Source organism: Pseudophryne corroboree, chromosome 1, assembly GCF_028390025.1.
Source record: "Pseudophryne corroboree isolate aPseCor3 chromosome 1, aPseCor3.hap2, whole genome shotgun sequence".
Taxonomy (NCBI): Eukaryota; Metazoa; Chordata; class Amphibia; order Anura; family Myobatrachidae; genus Pseudophryne; species Pseudophryne corroboree.
Genome location: NC_086444.1, coordinates 3,865,611 through 3,887,189, shown reverse-complemented (window position 1 = coordinate 3,887,189; position 21,579 = coordinate 3,865,611). Strand labels below are relative to the sequence as shown.

At 47.4% G+C, this 21,579-nt stretch overlaps 1 protein-coding gene across 2 annotated transcripts in view; it reads right to left on the bottom strand.

Moving 5' to 3' along the window:
• LOC135056771 (sphingomyelin phosphodiesterase 5-like) overlaps positions 1 to 21,579 on the bottom strand; it is a 226,269-nt gene that overhangs the window by 109,771 nt on the left and 94,919 nt on the right. Inside the window, exon 3 of one of the 2 annotated variants that reach the window (XM_063963999.1) lies at positions 21,299 to 21,439. The exons of the other annotated variant lie outside the window; for it this stretch is intronic. Within the exon in view, the coding sequence (XP_063820069.1) occupies positions 21,299 to 21,439 (141 nt within the window). The remainder of the gene's footprint in view (positions 1 to 21,298; positions 21,440 to 21,579) is intronic. 2 annotated transcript variants of the gene reach the window in all.

The following is a 21,579-nucleotide window of genomic DNA, read 5'->3' as shown; positions in this document are numbered from 1 at the left end:
GGAAGGACATTGTCAGAACCTTAAGGGGTATATGCAATTGCGGTCGAATTCCCGAAATTGTCGAATTTCGGGAATTTTTCGCCAAAAAAAAAAATTCGACAATGCAATTCAGTACTTTCCGACAAAAAAATGGACTTTCAAAATTCGACTTTTTGAAATTCGACTTTTGACAAATTCGACTTTTTTGCAATGATACACATGCTGCAATTCGACCAAAGTCTATTCAATGGAAGTTTGGAAATTCGACAACAGTGCTTTTAGACAGTAAATTTGTCATTTTCAATCCGCAACACTTTGGAGGGTGAAACTAATAAAAAAAAATTAAAACATGTTTTTTTTGTGTTTTTTTTTCTTGGTAATATCATATCTATTTATATTAGAAGGGATTAGGTACTTGGTTTGTCTTTTTTGGAGGCACAAGTATTATTTATACATTTTTAAAAATATATATATATATTTTTTTTTGGATGGAATGGTAAAATCCCTGAAAAAAATGGCGTGGGGTCCCCCCTCCAAAGCATAACCAGCCTCGGGCTCTTCGAGCTGGTCCTGGTTCTAAAAAATGCGGGGGGAAAATTGACAGGGGTTCCCCGTATTTTTAAAACCAGCACCGGGCTCTGCGCCTGATGCTGGTGCAAAAAATACGGGGGACAAAAAGAGTAGGGGTCCCCCGTATTTTTCACACCAGCATCGGGCTCCACTAGCTGGACAGATAATGCCACAGCCGGGGGTCACTTTTATACAGCGCCCTGCGGCCGTGGCATTAAATATCCAACTAGTCACCCCTGGCCGGGGTACCCTGGGGGAGTGGGGACCCCTTCAATCAAGGGGTCCCCCCCCCCAGCCACCCAACGGCCAGGGGTGAAGCCCGAGGCTGTCCCCCCCATCCAAGGGCTGCGGATGGGAGGCTGATAGCCTTGAGAAAAATGACAAGAATATTTTTTTTCCAGTAGTACTACAAGTCCCAGCAAGCCTCCCCCGCAAGCTGGTACTTGGAGAACCACAAGTACCAGCATGCGGGAGAAAAACGGGCCCGCTGGTACCTGTAATACTACTGAAAAAAAAATACCCAAATAAAAACAGGACACACACACCGTGACTTGTACAACTTTATTACATACTGCCGACACACACATACTTACCTATGTTGACACGAAGCAGTCGGTCCTCTTCTCCAAGTAGAATCCACGGATACCTGAAAATAAAAGATAATTATACTCACCTTCCAGCGTCCAGAGATACATCCACGTCCAGAAAATAATCCAGGAACTTGGCAAAAAAACAAAACGCAATGACCCGATCCTGCGGACTGAAAGGGGTCCCATATTCACACATGAGACACCTTTCCCCGAATGCAGAGACCTCTATGTGACAGCTGTCACAGAAAGGTCTCTTCAGCCAATGAGCGAGTGCAACGTCCTTGCACTCTGCTGATTGGCTCTGTGCGCGTCTGAGCTGACAGCGCATCGCAAAGCCTCTCCATTACTTTCAATGGTGGGAACTTTGCGGCTAGCGGTGGGGTCACCCGCCGGTCAGCGGCTGACCGCGGGTAACCCCCCCGCTGACGGCAAAGTTTCCACCATTGAATATAATGGAGAGGCTTTGCGATGCGCTGTCACAGCACAGACAGCGCACAGCCAATCAGGTGAGCGCCACATAGTAGCGCTTCCTGATTGGCTGAAGGGACCTCTGACAGGAGTCACGTGGGGTCCCGGCACATTCGGGGAAAGGTGTCTCATGTGTGAATATGGGACCCCTTTCAGTCCGCAGGATCGGGTCATTGCGTTTTGTTTTTTTGCCAAGTTCCTGGATTATTTTCTGGACGTGGATGTATCTCTGGACGCTGGAAGGTGAGTATAATTATCTTTTATTTTCAGGTATCCGTGGATTCTACTTGGAGAAGAGGACCGACTGCTTCGTGTCAACATAGGTAAGTATGTGTGTGTCGGCAGTATGTAATAAAGTTGTACAAGTCACGGTGTGTGTGTCCTGTTTTTATTTGGGTATTTTTTTCCCAGTAGTACTACTACAGGTACCAGCGGGCCCGTTTTTCTCCCGCATGCTGGTACTTGTGGTTCTCCAAGTACCAGCTTGCGGGGGAGGCTTGCTGGGACTTGTAGTACTACTGGAAAAAACAATATTCTTGTCATTTTTCTCAAGGCTATCAGCCTCCCATCCGCAGCCATTGGATGGTGGGGGACAGCCTCGGGCTTCACCCCTGGCCCTTGGGTGGCTGGGGGGGGGGACCCCTTGATTGAAGGGGTCCCCACTCCCCCAGGGTACCCCGGCCAGGGGTGACTAGTTGGATATTTAATGCCACGGCCGCAGGGCACTGTATAAAAGTGACCCCCGGCTGTGGCATTATCTGTCCAGCTAGTGGAGCCCGATGCTGGTGTGAAAAATACGGGGGACCCCTACTCTTTTTGTCCCCCGTATTTTTTGCACCAGCATCAGGCGCAGAGCCCGGTGCTGGTTTTAAAAATACGGGGGATCCTCTGTCAAATTTTTCCCCGCATTTTTAGAACCAGGACCAGCTCGAAGAGCCCGAGGCTGGTTATGCTTTGGAGGGGGGACCCCACGCCATTTTTTCCCGTTTTTTAAAATCGCGGCAAAATCCGGCAAATCGGCCGTTTTTCGCCCGCGGGAATGTCGAATCCGTTTTTCATTGAATATGGTGAATTCCGGCAGCCACCTGCCGGAATTCACCTGTCGAATTGGTTCGAATTAAAAAACGGCGATAATTTGCCGCGATTCGCCGTGAATTGCATATACCCCTATATGTCTCAAACAAATCAATTAGAGAAAGGCCCATGTTACCACCCCCTGGTTCAATGTGAGGAGCACATGGAGGCTGTATGTGTTACACGTCGCTCTCAGCTGTTATACATTGTGGGGACACATTCTTACACTTACAGTTGTGCTCATAAGTTTACATACCCTAGCAGAATTTGTGATTGGCAGAGAATATGAATGATAACTCACAAACTTTTCTTTCACTCATGGTTAGTGGTTGGGTGAAGCCATTTATTGTCAAACAACTGTGTTTACTCTTTTTACATCATAATGACAACAGAAACTACCCAAATGACCCTGATCAAAAGTTTACATACCCTGGAGATTTTGGCCTGATAACAGGCACACAAGTTGACACAAACGGGTTTGAATGGCTACTAAAGGTAACCATCCTCACCTGTGATCTGTTTGCTTGTAATCAGTGTGTGTGTATAAAAGGTCAGTGAGTTTCTGGACTCCTGAAAGACCCTTGCATCTTTCATCCAGTGCTGCACTGACGTGTCTGGATTCTGAGTCATGGGAAAAGCAAAAGAATTGTCAAAGGATCTGCGGGAAAAGGTAATTGAACTGTATAAAACAGGAGAGGGATATAAAAAGATATCTAAGCAATTTAGAATGCCAATCAGCAGTGTCCAAACTCTAATTAAGAAGTGGAAAATGAGGGATTCTGTGGAAACCAAATCACAGTCAGGTAGACCAACAAAAATTTCAGCCACAACTGCCAGGAAAATTGTTTGGGATGCAAAGAAAAATCCACAAATAACTTCAGCTGAAATACAGGACTCTCTGAAAAAAAGTGGTGTGGTTGTTTCAAGATGCACAATAAGGAGACATTTGAAGAAAAATGGGCTGCATGGTCGAGTCGCCAGAAGAAAGCCATTACTACGCAAATGCCACAAAGCATCCCGCTTACAATACTCCAAACAGCACAGAGACAAGCCTCAAAACTTCTGGAACAAAGGGGTATATGCAATTGCGGTCGAATTCCCAAAATTGGCGAAAAACTGGACTTTTTCGCCCAAAAAAAAAAATTGTCAATGCAATTCAGTACTTTCCGGCAAAAAAACGGACTTTCAAAATTCGACATTTGTCAAATTCGACTTTTCTGCAATGGTACAAATGCAGCAATTCGCCAAAAGTATATTCAATTGAAGTTTGGAAATTCGACAACAGTGCTTTTAGACAGTAAATTCGTCATTTTCAATCCGCCACTCTTTGGTGGGTGAAACTGATAAAAAAAAAATTAAAACATGTTTTTTTTGGTGTTTTTTTTATTGGTAATAGCATATCTATTTATATTAGAAGGGATTAGGTACTTGGTTTGTCTTTTTTGGAGGCACAAGTATTTTTTATATATTTTTAAAAATAATATTTTTTTTTTTTTAGATGGAATGGTAAAATCCCTGAAAAAAATGGCGTGGGGTCCCCCCTCCAAAGCATAACCAGCCTCGGGCTCTTCGAGCCGGTCCTGGTTCTAAAAATCCGGGGGATCCCCTGTCAATTTTTTCCCCGGATTTTTAGAACCAGGACCAGCTCGAAGAGCCCGAGGCTGGTTATGCTTTGTAGGGGGGACCCCACGCCATTTTTTTTCCGGGTTTTTCCCGTTTTTTCCCGTTTTTAAAAAAACGGATCAAAATCCGTCAAATCGGCCGTTTTTCGGCCGCGGGACTGTCGAATCCGTTTTTGATTGAATATGGTCAATTTCGGCACCCACTTGCCGAAATTGGATGGTCGAATTGTGTCGAATTAAAAAACGGCCGATAATTTGCCGCGATTCGCCGTTAATTGCATATACCCCATAGTCATTTGGAGTGATGAGACCAAATTGTAACTTTTTGGCCACAACCATAAACGTTACAATTGGAGAGGAGTCAACAAGGCCTATGATGAAAGGTACACCATTCCTACTGTGAAACACGGAGGTGGATCGCTGATGTTTTGGGGATGTATGAGCTACAAAGGCGCTGGAAACTTGGTCAAAATTGATGGCAAGATGCATGCAGCATGTTATAAAAAAATACTGGAGGAAAATTTGCACTCATCAGCCCGGAAGCTGCGCATGGGACGTACTTGGACGTTCCAACATGACAATGATCCAAAACACAAGGCCAAGTCGACCTGTCATTGGCTACAGCAGAATAAAGTGAAGGTTCTGGAGTGGCCATCTCAGTCTCCTGACCTCAATATCATTGAGCCACTCTGGGGAGATCTCAAACGTGCAGTTCATGGAAGACAGCCCAAGAATTTACAGGAACTGGAGGCTTTTTGCCAAGAAGAATGGGCAGCTTTACCATCTGAGAAAATAAAGAGCCTCATCCACAACTACCACAAAAGACTTCAAGCTGTCATTGATGTTAAAGGGGGCAATACACGGTATTAAGAACTGGGGTATGTAAACTTTTGATCAGGGTCATTTGGGTAGATTCTGTTGTCATTATGATGTAAAAAGAGTAAACACAGTTGTTTGACAATAAATGGCTTCACCCAACCACTAACCATGAGTGAAAGAAAAGCTTGTGAGTTATCACTCATATTCTCTGACAATCACAAATTCTGCTAGGGTATGTAAACTTATGAGCACAGCTGTATATAGATTTGCAAACACTAAAACTCAGCAGAGAGACTTATCTGCAACAGTCTGGCCAAACATTAAACTCACCACTGCTGTGTCCCTCCCCTTCCGACCCCTGCTCTATCCCGCCCTGCCCATCCCAGGGGCCAATTCAGACCTGATCGCTGCTGTGTCCCTCCCCCTCTGAGCCCTGCTCTATCCTGCCCCGCCCATCCCTGGGCCAATTCAGACCTGATCGCTGCTGTGTCCCCCCCCTTCCGACCCCTGCTCTATCCCGCCCATCCCTGGGCCAATTCAGACCTGATCGCTGCTGTGTCCCTCCCCTTCTATCACCTGCTTCGAGCCCTGCGCTATCCCGCCCCGCCCATCCCTGGGGCCAATTCAGACCTGATCGCTGCTGTGTCCCTCCCCCTCTATCACCTGCTCCGAGCCCTGCGCTATCCTGCCCCCCCCCCATCCCTGGGCCAATTCAGACCTGATCGCTGCTGTGTCCCTCCCCCTCCGACCCCTGCTCTATCCCCCCCATCCCTGGGCCAATTCAGACCTGATCGCTGCTGTGTCCCTCCCCCTCTATCACCTGCTCCGAGCCCTGCGCTATCCTGCCCCCCCCCCATCCCTGGGGCCAATTCAGACCTGATCGCTGCTGTGTCCCTCCCCCTCCGACCCCTGCTCTATCCCCCCCCATCCCTGGGCCAATTCAGACCTGATCGCTGCTGTGTCCCTCCCCCTCTATCACCTGCTCCGACCCCTGCGCTATCCTGCCCCCCCCCCCATCCCTGGGCCAATTCAGACCTGATTGCTGCTGTGTCCCTCCCCCTCCGAGCCCTGCTCTATCCCCCCCCATCCCTGGGCCAATTCAGACCTGATCGCTGCAGTGTCCCTCCCCCTCTATCACCTGCTCCGAGCCCTGCGCTATCCTGCCCACCCCCATCCCTGGGCCAACTCAGACCTGATCGCTGCTGTGTCCCTCCCCCTCCGACCCCTGCTCTATCCCCCCCCATCCCTGGGCCAATTCAGACCTGATCGCTGCTGTGTCCCTCCCCCTCTATCACCTGCTCCGAGCCCTGCGCTATCCTGCCCCCCCCCCCATCCCTGGGGCCAATTCAGACCTGATCGCTGCTGTGTCCCTCCCCCTCCGACCCCTGCTCTACCCCCCCCATCCCTGGGCCAATTCAGACCTGATCGCTGCTGTGTCCCTCCCCCTCTATCACCTGCTCCGACCCCTGCGCTATCCTGCCCCCCCCCCATCCCTGGGGCCTGTTCAGACCTGATCGCTGCTGTGTCCCTCCCCCTCCGAGCCCTGCGCTATCCCACCCCGCCCATCCCTGGGGCCAATTCAGACCTGATCGCTGCTGTGTCCCTCCCCCTCTATCACCTGCTCCGACCCCTGCGCAATCCTGCCCCCCCCCCCAGCCCTGGGGCCAATTCAGACCTGATCGCTGCTGTGTCCCTCCCCCTCTATCACCTGCTCCGACCCCTGCGCAATCCTGCCCCCCCCCCAGCCCTGGGGCCAATTCAGACCTGATCGCTGCTGTGTCCCTCCCCCTCCAAGCCCTGCGCTATCCCACCCCGCCCATCCCTGGGGCCAATTTAGACCTGATCGCTGCTGTGTCCCTCCCCCTCTATCACCTGCTCCGAGCCCTACGCTATCCCCCCCCCCATCCCTGGGGCCAATTCAGACCTGATCGCTGCTGTGTCCCTCCCCCTCTATCACCTGCTCCGAGCCCTACGCTATCCCCCCCCCCCATCCCTGGGGCCAATTCAGACCTGATCGCTGCTGTGTCCCTCCCCCTCTATCACCTGCTCCGACCCCTGCGCAATCCTGCCCCCCCCCCCCCCCAGCCCTGGGGCCAATTCAGACCTGATCGCTGCTGTGTCCCTCCCCCTCCAAGCCCTGCACTATCCCACCCCGCCCATCCCTGGGGCCAATTTAGACCTGATCGCTGCTGTGTCCCTCCCCCTCTATCACCTGCTCCGAGCCCTACGCTATCCCCCCCCCCCCCCCATCCCTGGGGCCAATTCAGACCTGATCGCTGCTGTGTCCCTCCCCCTCTATCACCTGCTCCGAGCCCTACGCTATCCCCCCCCCCATCCCTGGGGCCAATTCAGACCTGATCGCTGCTGTGTCCCTCCCCCTCCGAGCCCTGCGCTATCCCACCCCGCCCATCCCTGGGGCCAATTTAGACCTGATCCCTGCTGTGTCCCTCCCCCTCTATCACCTGCTCCGAGCCCTGCGTTATCCTGGCCCCCCCCCCCCATCCCTGGGGCCAATTCAGACCTGATCGCTGCTGTGTCCCTCCCCCTCCGAGCCCTGCGCTATCCCCCCCCATCCCTGGGCCAATTCAGACCTGATCGCTGCTGTGTCCCTCCCCCTCCGAGCCCTGCGCTATCCCGCCCCGCCCATCCCTGGGGCCAGTTCAGACCTGATCCCTGTTTTTGCACAGCGGCCGATCAGACATAAACTGTACATGCGTATGCACCGCAATGCGCAGGCGCACGGCTACAAAACGGATCGCCGCTCAGTTATGGGTTTGTGCGAATTATCCATTCACACGGGCGATCACAAGGAGAGTGACAGGAAGAGGGCGTTTGTGGGTGGCAACTGACCGTTTTCTGGGAGTGGTTGGAAAAACGCAGGCGTGTCCAGGTCCGGGCCCGGACAGGCTGAAGTGATCACAGCGGCTGAGTAAGTTCTGGGCTGCACAGAGACTGCACAAGATCTGTTTGTACCGCTCTGCTACACATGTGAGCGGACACTTGCACAGCTAAAATACACTCCCCCCCGTAGGCGGCGACTATCCAATCACAGCGCTGCAAAAATCGCTGCCCAGCAATCAGGTCTGAATTACCCCCCTTGCCCAGTGCCCGGCGAGTTCTCCTTTCCAGCAAGGCTACGGTGCCATGTCTCCAGCAGTTATGTTACTATGGGACAGCAAAGCAAAGTGCACGTGCAGTAACTCATCTGTGGGAAGAACTTCCTGAACAATACTGTAGAAAGAATGCCACAGTGGTTATATCCGTCACAGGCCGTAACTTTCAGAAGTAAAGTTTGTTAACCACTTAACAGGCCAAGGTGTTTTCCAAAAAACTCTCAGGAATTATCTTTTTTATTTCTTTTAGGACAAAATTAGGTCAAGAAAAATAGCAATATTTATGGTATACTGTGCATGAAGTTGAAGTTTAAACGGTTTTAACCATCCCTAAATGGCTGTCCCGTATCAATAACCTTTATCAATACGGAATCACCATAATCAAAAGGTCCAGCTCTCCCCTTATGTAAAAAGTAATGTTCGGCGCCCGCACAGTAAAGTTGATACCTAAGGGGGAATTCAAATGTTTGAAAAGTCGGTTTGGTGTCCATTAGATAGGAAAAACAGACACCCAACTGACTTCTCAAACAATTGAATTCCCCCCATAAAGTCTTTGATGGCTAGCCAGATGACAATGCACTAAAAAAAGCACTGAAATGTTGCTGTTTAAATTGCCATTTGATGTGATTGCTTTTCAAGTGTCTGGAGCTATGAGGAGCATTGTGCCTCCTTCCTGCTTGAAATTGCTTAGCACTCTCGAAAGTATTGTGATTGGTGAAAAGATGTACATCAAGTTGAAGTTCCTTTGTACGCTAGAGCATCCACGAAGGTGGCTGCAGGATCCCGGGTCCTGGACCCGTATACTGGAAGTTTGTGGTTGTGACGAGATGCCATGAGATAAGACTTCTGGGTGTAGAGCCCACTCTCCTGAGTGTATGTCCTGTAGGCTTAGGTAGTCTGCTTCCCAGTTGAGAACTCCTGGGATGAATACCGGTGATATTGCCGGACACTGATGTCCTGCCCAATTTAGGATGTGCGTCACTTCTCTCATGGCGGTCCGCCTCCTGGCCCATGGAATTCAGTTTGTCACAAAGCCCAAGGCAGGAGCAGGATTCGAGAAGGAAGACCTATTCAGGTGAGAAAACACAACACACTTTCATACCAGGAGGAAAGAAGGGAATAGTAAGTGTAAAGATTACCAAAGTAGCAATTAAGGGAGGGGACGCTCCGGATTTGACAGGAGAATCTTACGCCCAAACGCAGCATCCTGAGAGGCAAAGGTATCAAAGGCATAATGTCTGACAAATGTATTTATGGATGACCATGTGACTGCCTTAGCGTTGCTCAGCTGAGGCACCATGGTGAGCTGCTCATGAAGGACTGACTGAACGGGTAGAATGGGCAGAGACATTATCTGAGATAGGGCGATTGGCTTGAGAGTATGCTTCCGAGATAGTCATCCGAAGCCATCTAGCCAATGTTTGCTTATTGGCTGGCCATCCTCTCTTGTGGAATGGACAAAGAGTGTCTGTTCTGCTGATGGCACTGGTACGATCCACGTAGATCCTTAGTGTACAAACTACATCCAATGATGCATCTCCCACAGAGGCAATTGAAAGTCCGGAACTACTATTTCTTCATTAAGATGGACTTTTGAGATCACCTTAGGAAGATATCCCGATTTGGTTCGAAGAACCGCTCTGTCCGAATGGAATACCAGAAATGGCGGGCCCCTAAATCTGATACTCTTCTAGCCGAAGCAATTGCCAATATAAAAGAAAACTATTGCTGTCAACCATTTTAGGTCCACCCAATGCAAAAGGTTTAAATGGGGCTACTTGAAATGCCCTGAGAATCAGTCCTAGGTCCCAAGGCGCTACTGGGAGGTGCAAATGGAGGCTGAATGTGAAGCATTCCCGGCAAAAATGTGTGAACATCGTGTAGATTTGCAATTTTCGTTTGGAACCATATGGTTAATGCCGACACTTGTACCTTCAGAGATGTTAGGTAGAGACCTAACATTACAGCTTGTAGGAACGTGAAGATTCTTGAAACCCTGAAGGACCTTTGGTCATATTTCTCATTGAAAATAAGCATGCCACATTCGGTAATAGATGCGAGCTGAGGATGGTATCTTTGCTTTAAGCATAGTTTGTATTACCGCTTGTGAAAAGCCTTTCACTTTTAGGATGGATGTTTCAAGTGCCACGCCGTCAAAGACAGCCAATCCAGGTGTGCGTAGAGACAGGGATCCCGAATCCGTAGATCTGGTCATTGAGGCAGTAGGAACGGAGTGTCCATGGATAGCCTCTGCAGATATGTGTACCAATTTCGTCTGGGCCACACCGGAGCTATTAATATCATGGCACCCCCTTCCTGTTTGAATTTTCGAATTACCCTGGGCAACATGGATATTGGGGGAAAGATATATGCCAGATGAAATTTCCATCTCACTGACAGGGAAACCATGAAGATTAATTTGGGATCCCTTGTTCTTGACCCATATACTGGTACCTTGTTATTCTGACGTGAAGCCATAAGGTCCACTTCCGGCAGTCCCCAATTGTTTACCAGAATCTGAAAGGGATCTTGAATAGAACTGGGCATATTCTACCATGTCGAATGCCAAGACCAGTGATCCCAGTATCCGCATTGCTGCATGTATGGCTACTCTCCCACTGTGTAGCAATCTGAGGATTCTTATCTGTATCGCAGATATTTTGTCCAGATGTAAAAAGATTTTCTGAAGACTGGTATCCAATACAGCCCCTAGGTGCGTCATCCGTTGGAATGGGACTAGGGAAGACTCTGCCCAATTTATGAGCCAGCCGTGAGCCTGTAGGCAGGCTATTGTCACCTGTAGATGGCACTGGAGAGTTTCCGGAGATTGTGCCAGGATTAGCAGGTCATCCAGGTATGGGAAAATCCTGTAAAGCCCTGGCCTTTGTTGCCACTGGCGGCGGGCTGGTACAAAAGAACTGTTGAGGGGGGTGCTTCTTGAAGGAGAAAGCGTACCCGTGAGACACTGCTTCTTGCACCTAGGTATCTATGGTGGGCTGCTGCCAAACCTGTTCAAATTGAAGAAGTCTGACTCCCACCCTGGGGTCACCCCAGGTGGAGGCCCATAACATTAGGCAAGAGGCTTGTCTTCTGGTTTAGAAGTCGGGTGTCTGGTTGACCAAGCCTGTTTGGCCTTAGTCTATACAGTGTTATTTGATTGAGACTGTTTGACATAAGCCTTTCCCTTTGCCTTATCTTGGGCCCGAAAGGACCGGAAAGCATAGGTTTTGATGTTGAAGGAAACCCTGCTGATTTAGAGTTTGCTTCAGATAATAAAATGTTGTCTAATTCTGTCCCATACAGAATATTTCTGACATAGGGTAGGGATTCCAATACCTTTTTGGATTCTGTGTCAGCCTTCCATGAATGTAGCCAAACTGTTCTGCGAGATGCTACCGAGGAAGCTAAAGCCTGAGAAGATAATATACCCATATCTCGGGCTGGTTCTTCCATGTAGGCAGCTGCTTGTTTTATATTAGCTATATGGAATAATTGTTTTCTTGTTCCATGAACTGAGATATCATTCTCCAACGCTTCTGCCCATCCTGTCACGGCTTTAGCCACCCATGGTGTGGCCATAGCTGGTCTTCTACTTGCCCCTGTTAGGGAAAATACAGTACTAAGATAGCTATCAATTTTTCTGTTGCATCATTCACAGATGTTGAAGGCAGAGGTAATGTAGATTTGCGCACCAGACGTACTACGTGAGCATCTACTTTGGGAGGTACTTCCCTTTTTACACAGTCCCCAGGTGGAAGAGGATAGTAAGAGACCAATTTTTTTGGTACTTTAAACTTCTTACTGGGTGTTTCCCATGCCTCTTGTATAATCTTTCATCAACTGATCCAAGTTTGGAAATTCAGCCTTTACAGTTTTTGGACGTTTAAAGATTGGAGCCTTAGGGGTATATTCAATTAAAATTGGATCCATTCAGACATGTATTTGTCGGAATGGATCCGACAACCCCTATTCAATCCCATCTAAAAATTCTACTTTTTCAAATCGAATTTTAGATGGGACCCAGAGGAGGAGAGGGGGGGCGAGACGCGGGGGGACAACCGGCGACAGCCAGAGGAGATCAGCACTACGGAGTAGCGCTGCAGCAGGAGGTCACTCACCCGCCCGACCTCACAGCAGCTTCCACCCGGCTCCAGCAGCGTGCTGGAGCTGGGTGGAAGCTGCCGTGAGGTCGGGCGGGTGAGCGACATCTAGCTGCAGCGCTGATCGTAGCGCTGATCTCCTTTATGCCCGACGCTTGTCCCCCCGTCTCCCTGTGGCACCCCCCCCCCCCCTTGCCTCCTCCGGGTCCATCTCATTCCAACATCATTTTGATGTCGGATTGAGATAGTCGAAAAGGGGGCCAAAACCTGTCGGATTTGGCCCCGTTTTCGACATCAACACGTGGATCGGCAGCTATTCTGCCAATCCACGTGCTTTTCGACAGACTGCAGTTTTTGACTGCAATTGAATATACCCCTTAGACCTTAGTATAGGCTCTTCACTTTCTTCCATTGATAATATGGAAGAAGCTGGAGCTGGCTTGGAACAATCGACCAGGATTGTCCATCTACACGCTTGAAGTACAAATATATCTGGTAAAGCCTCCATTTTTTATTCATTGGTGGATAAACTAAGGAGTGGCCATATTGAGCATGGTGGCGTTGTATACCCATTATTATTGAGTTAAACTGTATTATACTATGTGGAGATTTATATCTTTTTTTATATATCTGCTAACATTGAGTATACAGGAATATATCCTATACAGCAAATCAAGATCACATAGAGATAAGTAAACCCTATCCACTTAAGGGGTTACACTTTGGGTGATTTTACCCATTTTAACCTCCCTAGGCCTGTCAGTCTGCAACATTTGCTGAAAGGCAGCAGAGGTATGAGCCAAATCTTGGACCGAGTGTGACAGCACATCCATCCATGGGGGTTGTTGCATAAACGCAGAAGGGATTTGTGGATAACCCATAACCGGAAATCTATCCAAGCAATCTGCTATATTCAATAGAACCTGTGCAAAAGATGCCCAAGGGGGTTCTTGTGCCAGTACAGGTTCCAGGCCTAAAGCCGGTTGGCCCTGTTTAAGGTTTGTGAACCTATGACAGTTCCACACAACCCATACTGCACAAAGTCCTGAGGACATAACCCTGCTTTACAGGACAAACATGATATTAATGTTGGTGCAGGTGCTGCATCATTACCCTTGCCTCGTGAGGACCTAACCCTGCTTTACAGGACAAACATGATATTAATGTAGGTGCAGGTGCTGCATCGTTACCCTTGCCTAGTGAGGACATAACCCTGCTTTACAGGACACACATGATATTAGTGTAGGTGCAGGTGCTGCATCGTTACCCTTGCCTTGTGAGGACATAACCGTGCTTTACAGGACACACATGATATTCATGTAGGTGCAGGTGCTGCATCGTTACCCTTGCCTTGTGAGGACATAACCCTGCTTTACAAGACACACATGATATTCATGTAGGTGCAGGTGCTGCATCGTTACCCTTGCCTCGTGAGGACATAACCCTGCTTTACAGGACAAACATGATATTAATGTAGGTGCAGGTGCTGCATCGTGTCCCTTGCCTCGTGAGGACCTAACCCTGCTTTACAGGACAAACATGATGTTACTGTAGGTGCAGGTGCTGCATCGTTACCCTTGCCTCGTGAGGACATAACCCTGCTTTACAGGACACACATGATATTAGTGTAGGTGCAGGTGCTGCATCGTTACCCTTGCATCATGAGGACATAACCCTGCTTTACAGGACACACATGATATTCATGTAGGTGCAGGTGCTGCATCGTTACCCTTGCCTCGTGAGGACATAACCCTGCTTTACAGGACACACATGATATTAGTGTAGGTGCAGGTGCTGCATCGTTACCCTTGCCTCGTGAGGACATAACCCTGATTTACAGGACACACATGATATTCATGTAGGTGCAGGTGCTGCATCGTTACCCTTGCATCGTGAGAACATAACCCTGCTTTACAGGACACACATGATATTCATGTAGGTACAGGTGCTGCATCATTACCCTTGCATCGTGAGGACATAACCCTGCTTTACAAGACACACATGATATTCATGTAGGTACAGGTGCTGCATCATTACCCTTGCCTCGTGAGGACATAAACCTGCTTTACATGACACACATGATATTAGTGTAGGTGCAGGTGCTGCATCGTTACCCTTGCATCGTGAGGACATAACCCTGCTTTACAGGACAAACATGATATTAGTGTAGGTGCAGGTGCTGCATCATTACCCTTGCATCGTGAGGACATAACCCTGCTTTACAAGACACACATGATATTCATGTAGGTACAGGTGCTGCATCATTACCCTTGCCTCGTGAGGACATAAACCTGCTTTACAGGACACACATGATATTAGTGTAGGTGCAGGTGCTGCATCATTACCCTTGCCTCGTGAGGACATAAACCTGCTTTACAGGACACACATGATATTAGTGTAGGTGCAGGTGCTGCATCGTTACCCTTGCCTCGTGAGGACATAGCAACAATATTATACACACATCAGTGTAACAATACGCAGCAATGTGAAAGCCTTCACTTATGTGTAGTTAAAGTGAAGTACAATCAGAACTGACACTGTTTGCACCAGCATTGAGGGTATGAAAATGAGAGGGATAGAGGAAGCTGACAGGAAAATGGAGAATGTATAAAGTCAGACAGCAGCACTAGAGTCACATACAATGCATGCATATTCATTTGCAAATGGGCACTTGTTCAACTACACAGTACCACAAGGGTAGGTAGGAAATCAGTACAGTATTACCTAGCTCCAGGGAGCGGGATACAGGGAGACCAATGTATATAGCCGCACAGCGACTATAACCGCAGCATATGTTGTCGAAGTCAAAAATATGACATAGAAAGAACATACAAACTCTACACATTATAAGTCGCTATACTTGCAAATACGCGCAGCGAGCACAGCAATATATGGTAACACACGCATTTACACGGACATGCCACAGAGATGGATTCGACACTTATTTCATACAGTACATAATTATAATAATATCAAGCGCCAGACATCATGATGATTTAAAATTATATAATGAAGTAATGTCATGTATGTGTATTATTTGAACGAAGCAAGATACACCTGTCATATTTGGTATTAAAGCAACCAGATTAATGTGTAGATTCATTTGATACTTGTTATTAAGTTGTAGGACATGGCAACAAATAGTTATGATTAAATGTATGAAAGCTAAAATCACTCTTATTAGGATAGTGGACAGGAAGCTCAGGCCAGCCCCTTTTGATGTCTTCAAGGCTGAACCTGTTTAGCATACAAACAGACTAGTGACTCATCATGAATGAGAAAGTTCCCTCCCCCAAAACTAGATAACACATTGCAGAGACACACAGTTGCCAAGTTGCTGTTTTGTACCAGACGATGATGGAGTTGCTGCCAGACCAGTTCCTATATTTATTTGCTGAGAGAGGGAGATATAAGATGCATTGAGGGAATGGTATGGTATGCCGGCCTGTAACTGTATGTATTAATTACTTACTGTATGAGTTGAAACAATGTAACTATTGGTATACTGTACATTGTAATATATTGAATCCATATCCTTTTAATAACAAATATATACATCAATGAGCTTTGGAACTCAGATAATGTGTGGGTGTATTGTTTTCTCTTATGGGATGCAGTGTTTTGCTATGTATAGCGCACATTCATGGCACATGGTAATAAGAGGTGCAGGCGTTTACAATATATATTAGAGCGGGCATTTTAAATATTTGTTAGAAAGCAATTTTGAATTTATAATGTACACTGTCGCACTTTTACATTGGGCACTTACTCAACCAAGCAATACCACAGAGGTAGGTTGTATCACCTGCCTCCGGACAGCGGTATACAGGGAGACCAGAACACGGCTTCCTTAGTTCAATATTGCCACCAGAACAATGGCTATCAGTAACAGACGCTCCAGTGAACACAGCCGCACAGCGACTATAATGCATGTCTCATTACGTCTTAGACGGAAGTGGGTAAATACAGGTCATGGCGGGAACTGGGGGGGAGGGGTGACCGGGGGAGGGCCTTACTCCCCACTGCTGACATCCACCCCAGGTTTCTGCGGCCTCATTAATCCCTGGAGCCTATGATTCTTGAGGTCTAGCGCTGGTGCACCCGAGACAGTAAGACTGCATTAAATGCGTCTTAGACCAATAAGCGGCCAAGACGCCTAACCTTCTCCCGTGCTCCGCCCGCAGCCAGGGATCGTCAGCGAGGACCTGCTAGTATGTTCTGCTGGCGCCCACCATAACGCCAGTATCTACATGAGGGTAACTGTTGTTGCGACACCGGCAGGAAGTTGTTGGAGTGACCTTTGCAAATGTGTTTAAGACACATAGCAAAGGCTCTCAAAAAAAGGCTATATAAATTATTGAAGATCCCTAAGTTCCAAGACCTAATTAAAAATGAGCTTCGGGAATATTTTGAGGTTAATGTAGAAAGTGACTGCAGTATAGCCACTATATGGGAAGCCCATAAGGCGGTCATCAGAGAATCCATTATCCAATTCGCATCCCGCCGTAAGAGAAATCGGGAAAACCAAATTACTCAGTTAACAAATGACATTGCAACATTGGATCAGGAACACAAACGTACACGCTCCAAAAAATTTTTAGCCGAACTTTCTAAAGCACGTGATGGCCTACAATCACTATTGGCGGAAAATATCGAGCGCTCGCTTCGATGGGCTAATCAATCGTTTTATGACAAAAGTAACAAAGCACACACATTGTTGGCCAATCGCTTACGTGCCAAAAAGGCTAACCAATGCATCCATTCTATAAGACAACCCTCAGGTAACATTACCTACGACCCTAAAAAAATTAACAGTGTCTTTTTTGATTACTATAAGACACTCTATAACCTTGAATGAACCCCCGCCTGACCCTTTAGCACAAGCCGACCAAGCAAAACAATATCTTGACTCGTGCGCTCTCCCTCGGTTAGACGAGGAGACTAATTCAGCTCTCAATGCTGAAATCTCTGTTGAGGAAATTGAGGCGGCACTAAAAACCCAGAAGCCTTCTAAAGCACCTGGCCCAGATGGCTATCCGATGGTATACTATAAAACCTTCGCCCCTCAACTCATTCCTCACATGGCTTCTCTGTTCAATAAAATACTACAGGGTACACCTTTTCACACCGACTCCACGACGTCCCGCATTATAGTAATCCCGAAACCCGGAAAGGATCCCTCGCATTGCTCAAATTATAGACCCATATCTTTGATAAATACCGATCTCAAACTTTTTGCCAAAATTTTGGCATCACGTCTAAACACTGTACTGCCATCATTAATAGATCCTGATCAAGTAGGATTTGTTCCTGGCCGTCAGGCCTCGGACAACACCAGACGCATAGTTAATTTGATACATCAAATAAACTTGACGAAAACACCAGCGATTGCTTTGGCACTAGACGCCGAAAAGGCATTTGATCGCATCTCTTGGCCCTTTTTGTTTTCTACCTTGTCTACATTTGGCTTCCATGGTAATTTCATCACTGCAATAGCGGCTCTCTATTCTAACCCCTCATCTGCGGTCTTGACCAATGGCTTAAGCTCACCTCGATTTAGCCTGAAGAATGGTACTCGGCAGGGTTGCCCCCTCTCGCCCCTACTTTTTGCCCTATGCATTGAACCTCTTGCGGCCCGAATTAGACTTAATACTGACATTGGAGGTGTTACAGTGGGACAGAACTCGTATAAAATTTCTTTGTTTGCAGATGACGTGTTCTTGATTCTCTCTAACCCTCTGATCTCTCTCCCTAATCTACAGAAAGAATTACTCTTATATGGTTCCCTATCTGGTTACAAAATAAACCACACCAAATCTGAGGCCCTTACATTTAATGTTCCATCCCATACCCGTTTGATTTTAACTTCCTCCTTCCCCTTTCTTTGGAGACCTTCGGCTATTAAATACCTTGGCATATTTATTACTAAATCCTACACCAGCCTATACCAGGCTAATTATGTTTCCATGATTAAAACTCTCACTCAAGATCTAGATAAATGGGACCGTTTATTTGTTTCATGGATAGGACGGATCAATACCCTAAAAATGAATCTTCTGCCACGTATTCTCTACCTGTTTCAGACCATTCCAATAATGGTACCCCGAGTGACTATGGCTTCCCTACAATCAATGTGCAACAAATTTATTTGGGCTCATCGTAAACCTCGATTGAGACGAACACTGCTGACTAAGAGTGCCACCTCAGGTGGTTTGGGATACCCTGACCTTCAGGCTTACTTTAACGCCTGTCACCTCAACCATATAGTGTCCTGGCATTCCCCCCAAGGGAACAGAAAATGGGTAGATATTGAAAACTCAATATATCAGGGTATACCCCTCGACTCTCTTCCATGGCTCCCCAGGTCCTGCAGACCAGCCTCGGCCTACTCAGTCCCCACGATTAAATTCACCCTTGGACTGTGGGACAAACTCCGCAGTACTCACAATCTATCTTCATACCCCTCACCTTTATCGCCCATTTGGGGACACCCTGCCTTCCCCCCAGGCTGCGAACACAGAATAGCGGCCCCATGGCAATCCCAGGGCGTCACGAGATTTATCCATGTTAAAGGCCGCTCAGCACCGACCTCTTTTGGAGATTTTCAAGAACGCTTTGGTATCCCTTCCTCGTGTCAATACCAATATGTCCAAATTCTTAGCTTCCTCAAATCTCAGCTTAAAACTACCCCTCTGAAATCACCCACCTCCTTTGAACATATGTGTCTATGTTCAATTGGCAAAAAGGGGAATATCTCAACAATATACAACTCAATCTTGGCTCCAGATCCCCCGACCCGTGAACCCCATGAATTAGCTTGGGAATCAGATCTCTCCCATCCGTTGGAAGATGATCAATGGGAGGAAATCAGAACGCGCATAGCGAAAGCTTCTATTAGTGTGGCACTTAGGGAAACATGTTATAAGGTCTACACCAGATGGTATCTGGTTCCCTCCAGACTTCACTCCATTTTCCCTACAACATCAAACTTGTGTTGGAGACTCTGTGGAGAGGAGGGCACCTTTTTTCACATATGGTGGACATGCCCCTCTGTCCGCACCTTCTGGAACACGGTTGGAGCACTTATTGCTCAAACCTGCGGGCATAACCTAGCCCTCTCCCCTGAAATCGCTTTGCTTCACGCCCCCACACCGTCACTACCCAAAACCCAAGACAAGCTTACCATGCAAATTTGCATGGCGGCTAAATCACTGATTGCTAAATGCTGGAAAGATCATAAACCACCCTCCAAGGCTGTAAAGTTGACCAAGATTAACCATATAGCCAATATGGAATACATTACAAGCCTAAGGAATAACACTGTGGCTCAGTTCCACAACGTTTGGTCTCCTTGGTACCTCGCACGCTCTTTATTGATGCCCGGACTCTGCTAACTCCGCTAACACTGCTAACATTGCCAACACTGCTCACAATACGATTTCCTCTAGCACTTCAATTGTCCCTCCCTCTGTTATCAATACTGAGGACTGTTCCCAACCTCTTACTTCCCTATAGGTAACATTCACTACGCTCCTCCTTTATTAACTCTTGTTTTCTTGCTTCTTCTCTCCTTTCCCCCTCTTTCTCTCTCTTGCTTTCATTTACCACAGGATTATACTCTGTTCTGATATAGACTCGTTCAGATATTTGAAAAAATAAAACGAGACTGATCAAGTACACACTCGGATTTACACAGAACACATATTGCTATTGCTTGTTAGCCTATATCACCAGGGCATTGTCTTTATTGGTATGGTATAATATGTACACTACATGTTCTTATGTTCAATACCTTAACCTGTACAACTGTGTTACTGTTACTGTTTTGATTATCGATCATTCTCAATAAAAAAATCTAACTTTAAAAAAAAAAAAAAAAAGGCTATATAAAATAACAAAAGTTTCTTTAAAAATCTTGTGACTGTAAAACAGTGGTCAGGCCTCTGCCGCACCAAACAAAAAAATGAATTCCCTAGGCCAGGAGGTGGGGTTATAGGAAGGCTGGAACTAGGAATGCTGGGAGACCAAAAGCTTAACCATTTGGTGCCCGATCCTCTGACGCCACCTGCAACCCAATGTAAATCCTGTGGATCTACTGTGGACCTTGAAGGAGAAATTTTAGAATGCGGATCAAACACCCTATCCCATGTATGAATACACATGGAAAATACATCACTGGATCACTGCTAATGTGCACATTAATATAGGTATATCTCCCAACCCTTTCCCTGCACCGCTGGAATCATATACACCACTGGAATCCGTGGTTCAGTAATACCCTTCCACACTGAAATCCCGGGTCCGATCCGGGATAATGAATACGCTTTCAAGCCGTAACATAGCCACTCACACCCCATTCAAACTGCACCTTGGACCCGGGTTATTCCTGGGCTGTCCCCCCGTACACACTGGACCCGTGTCAGGCCAGGAGGATGCGTGGTTTGTGACCCAGGACTCAGAATCCCGCCTGTCAGCGCCGACAGCATCGGTGTAGGGAGGACGGCGGCCAGCGGAGGGGCAGGCCAGGATGAGATGGGCACGGAGGCCGGCACAGCACTGCCACACAACAGCTGATATTACAGGGAGGCTGGCAGTGCCCCCGATCAGCCTACCAGCCCCTTCTAGTGTAACCCAGGTCAGAGTACCCAGGTCGCACCTTTCATGCTGCATCTTACCCGCGTCGGTCGCAGGTATGACCCTAGTTGCGACCAGGAACAAAGTTCTGGGACACACAACCCAGGCTGACCCTTACACCAATCCAGGACCCAGATTGCCACGGCAAAATATCTCTGGTCAGAAGCTGGTTTATTCCAAAAATTCCTTGTCACGTCTGGTAGCCATTTCCATAGATATCCTGATTTCCAGATGCAGGCAGAATAATCAGCAATTACCTCCAGAAAGCGTATAAATGTCCAGCCAGCGAGCACTATACATTCAGTCCATAAAACAGAGAATTCACTAACCTGAAGAGCAATTGTCAAAGTTCAGATCCCCACAGAGGACATCGAAAGCCACAAGTTCTCCGTCTTCTCTATGCTGAGTCTGGAAGTCAGACACCCACTGAAGAAGGAAAGACATTTGATCGCAACGTATGGTGGCATCACCTAGACAGAGCATTAGATACACTCAGTGTTATTAGTGGTATCTCCTAGGCAAAGATGCTGAAACGTGGAATCATAGATGTACAATGCATCCCCAGTCTCATACATTATTCACAATGCTTCATCATTCCATGTCACCTGAC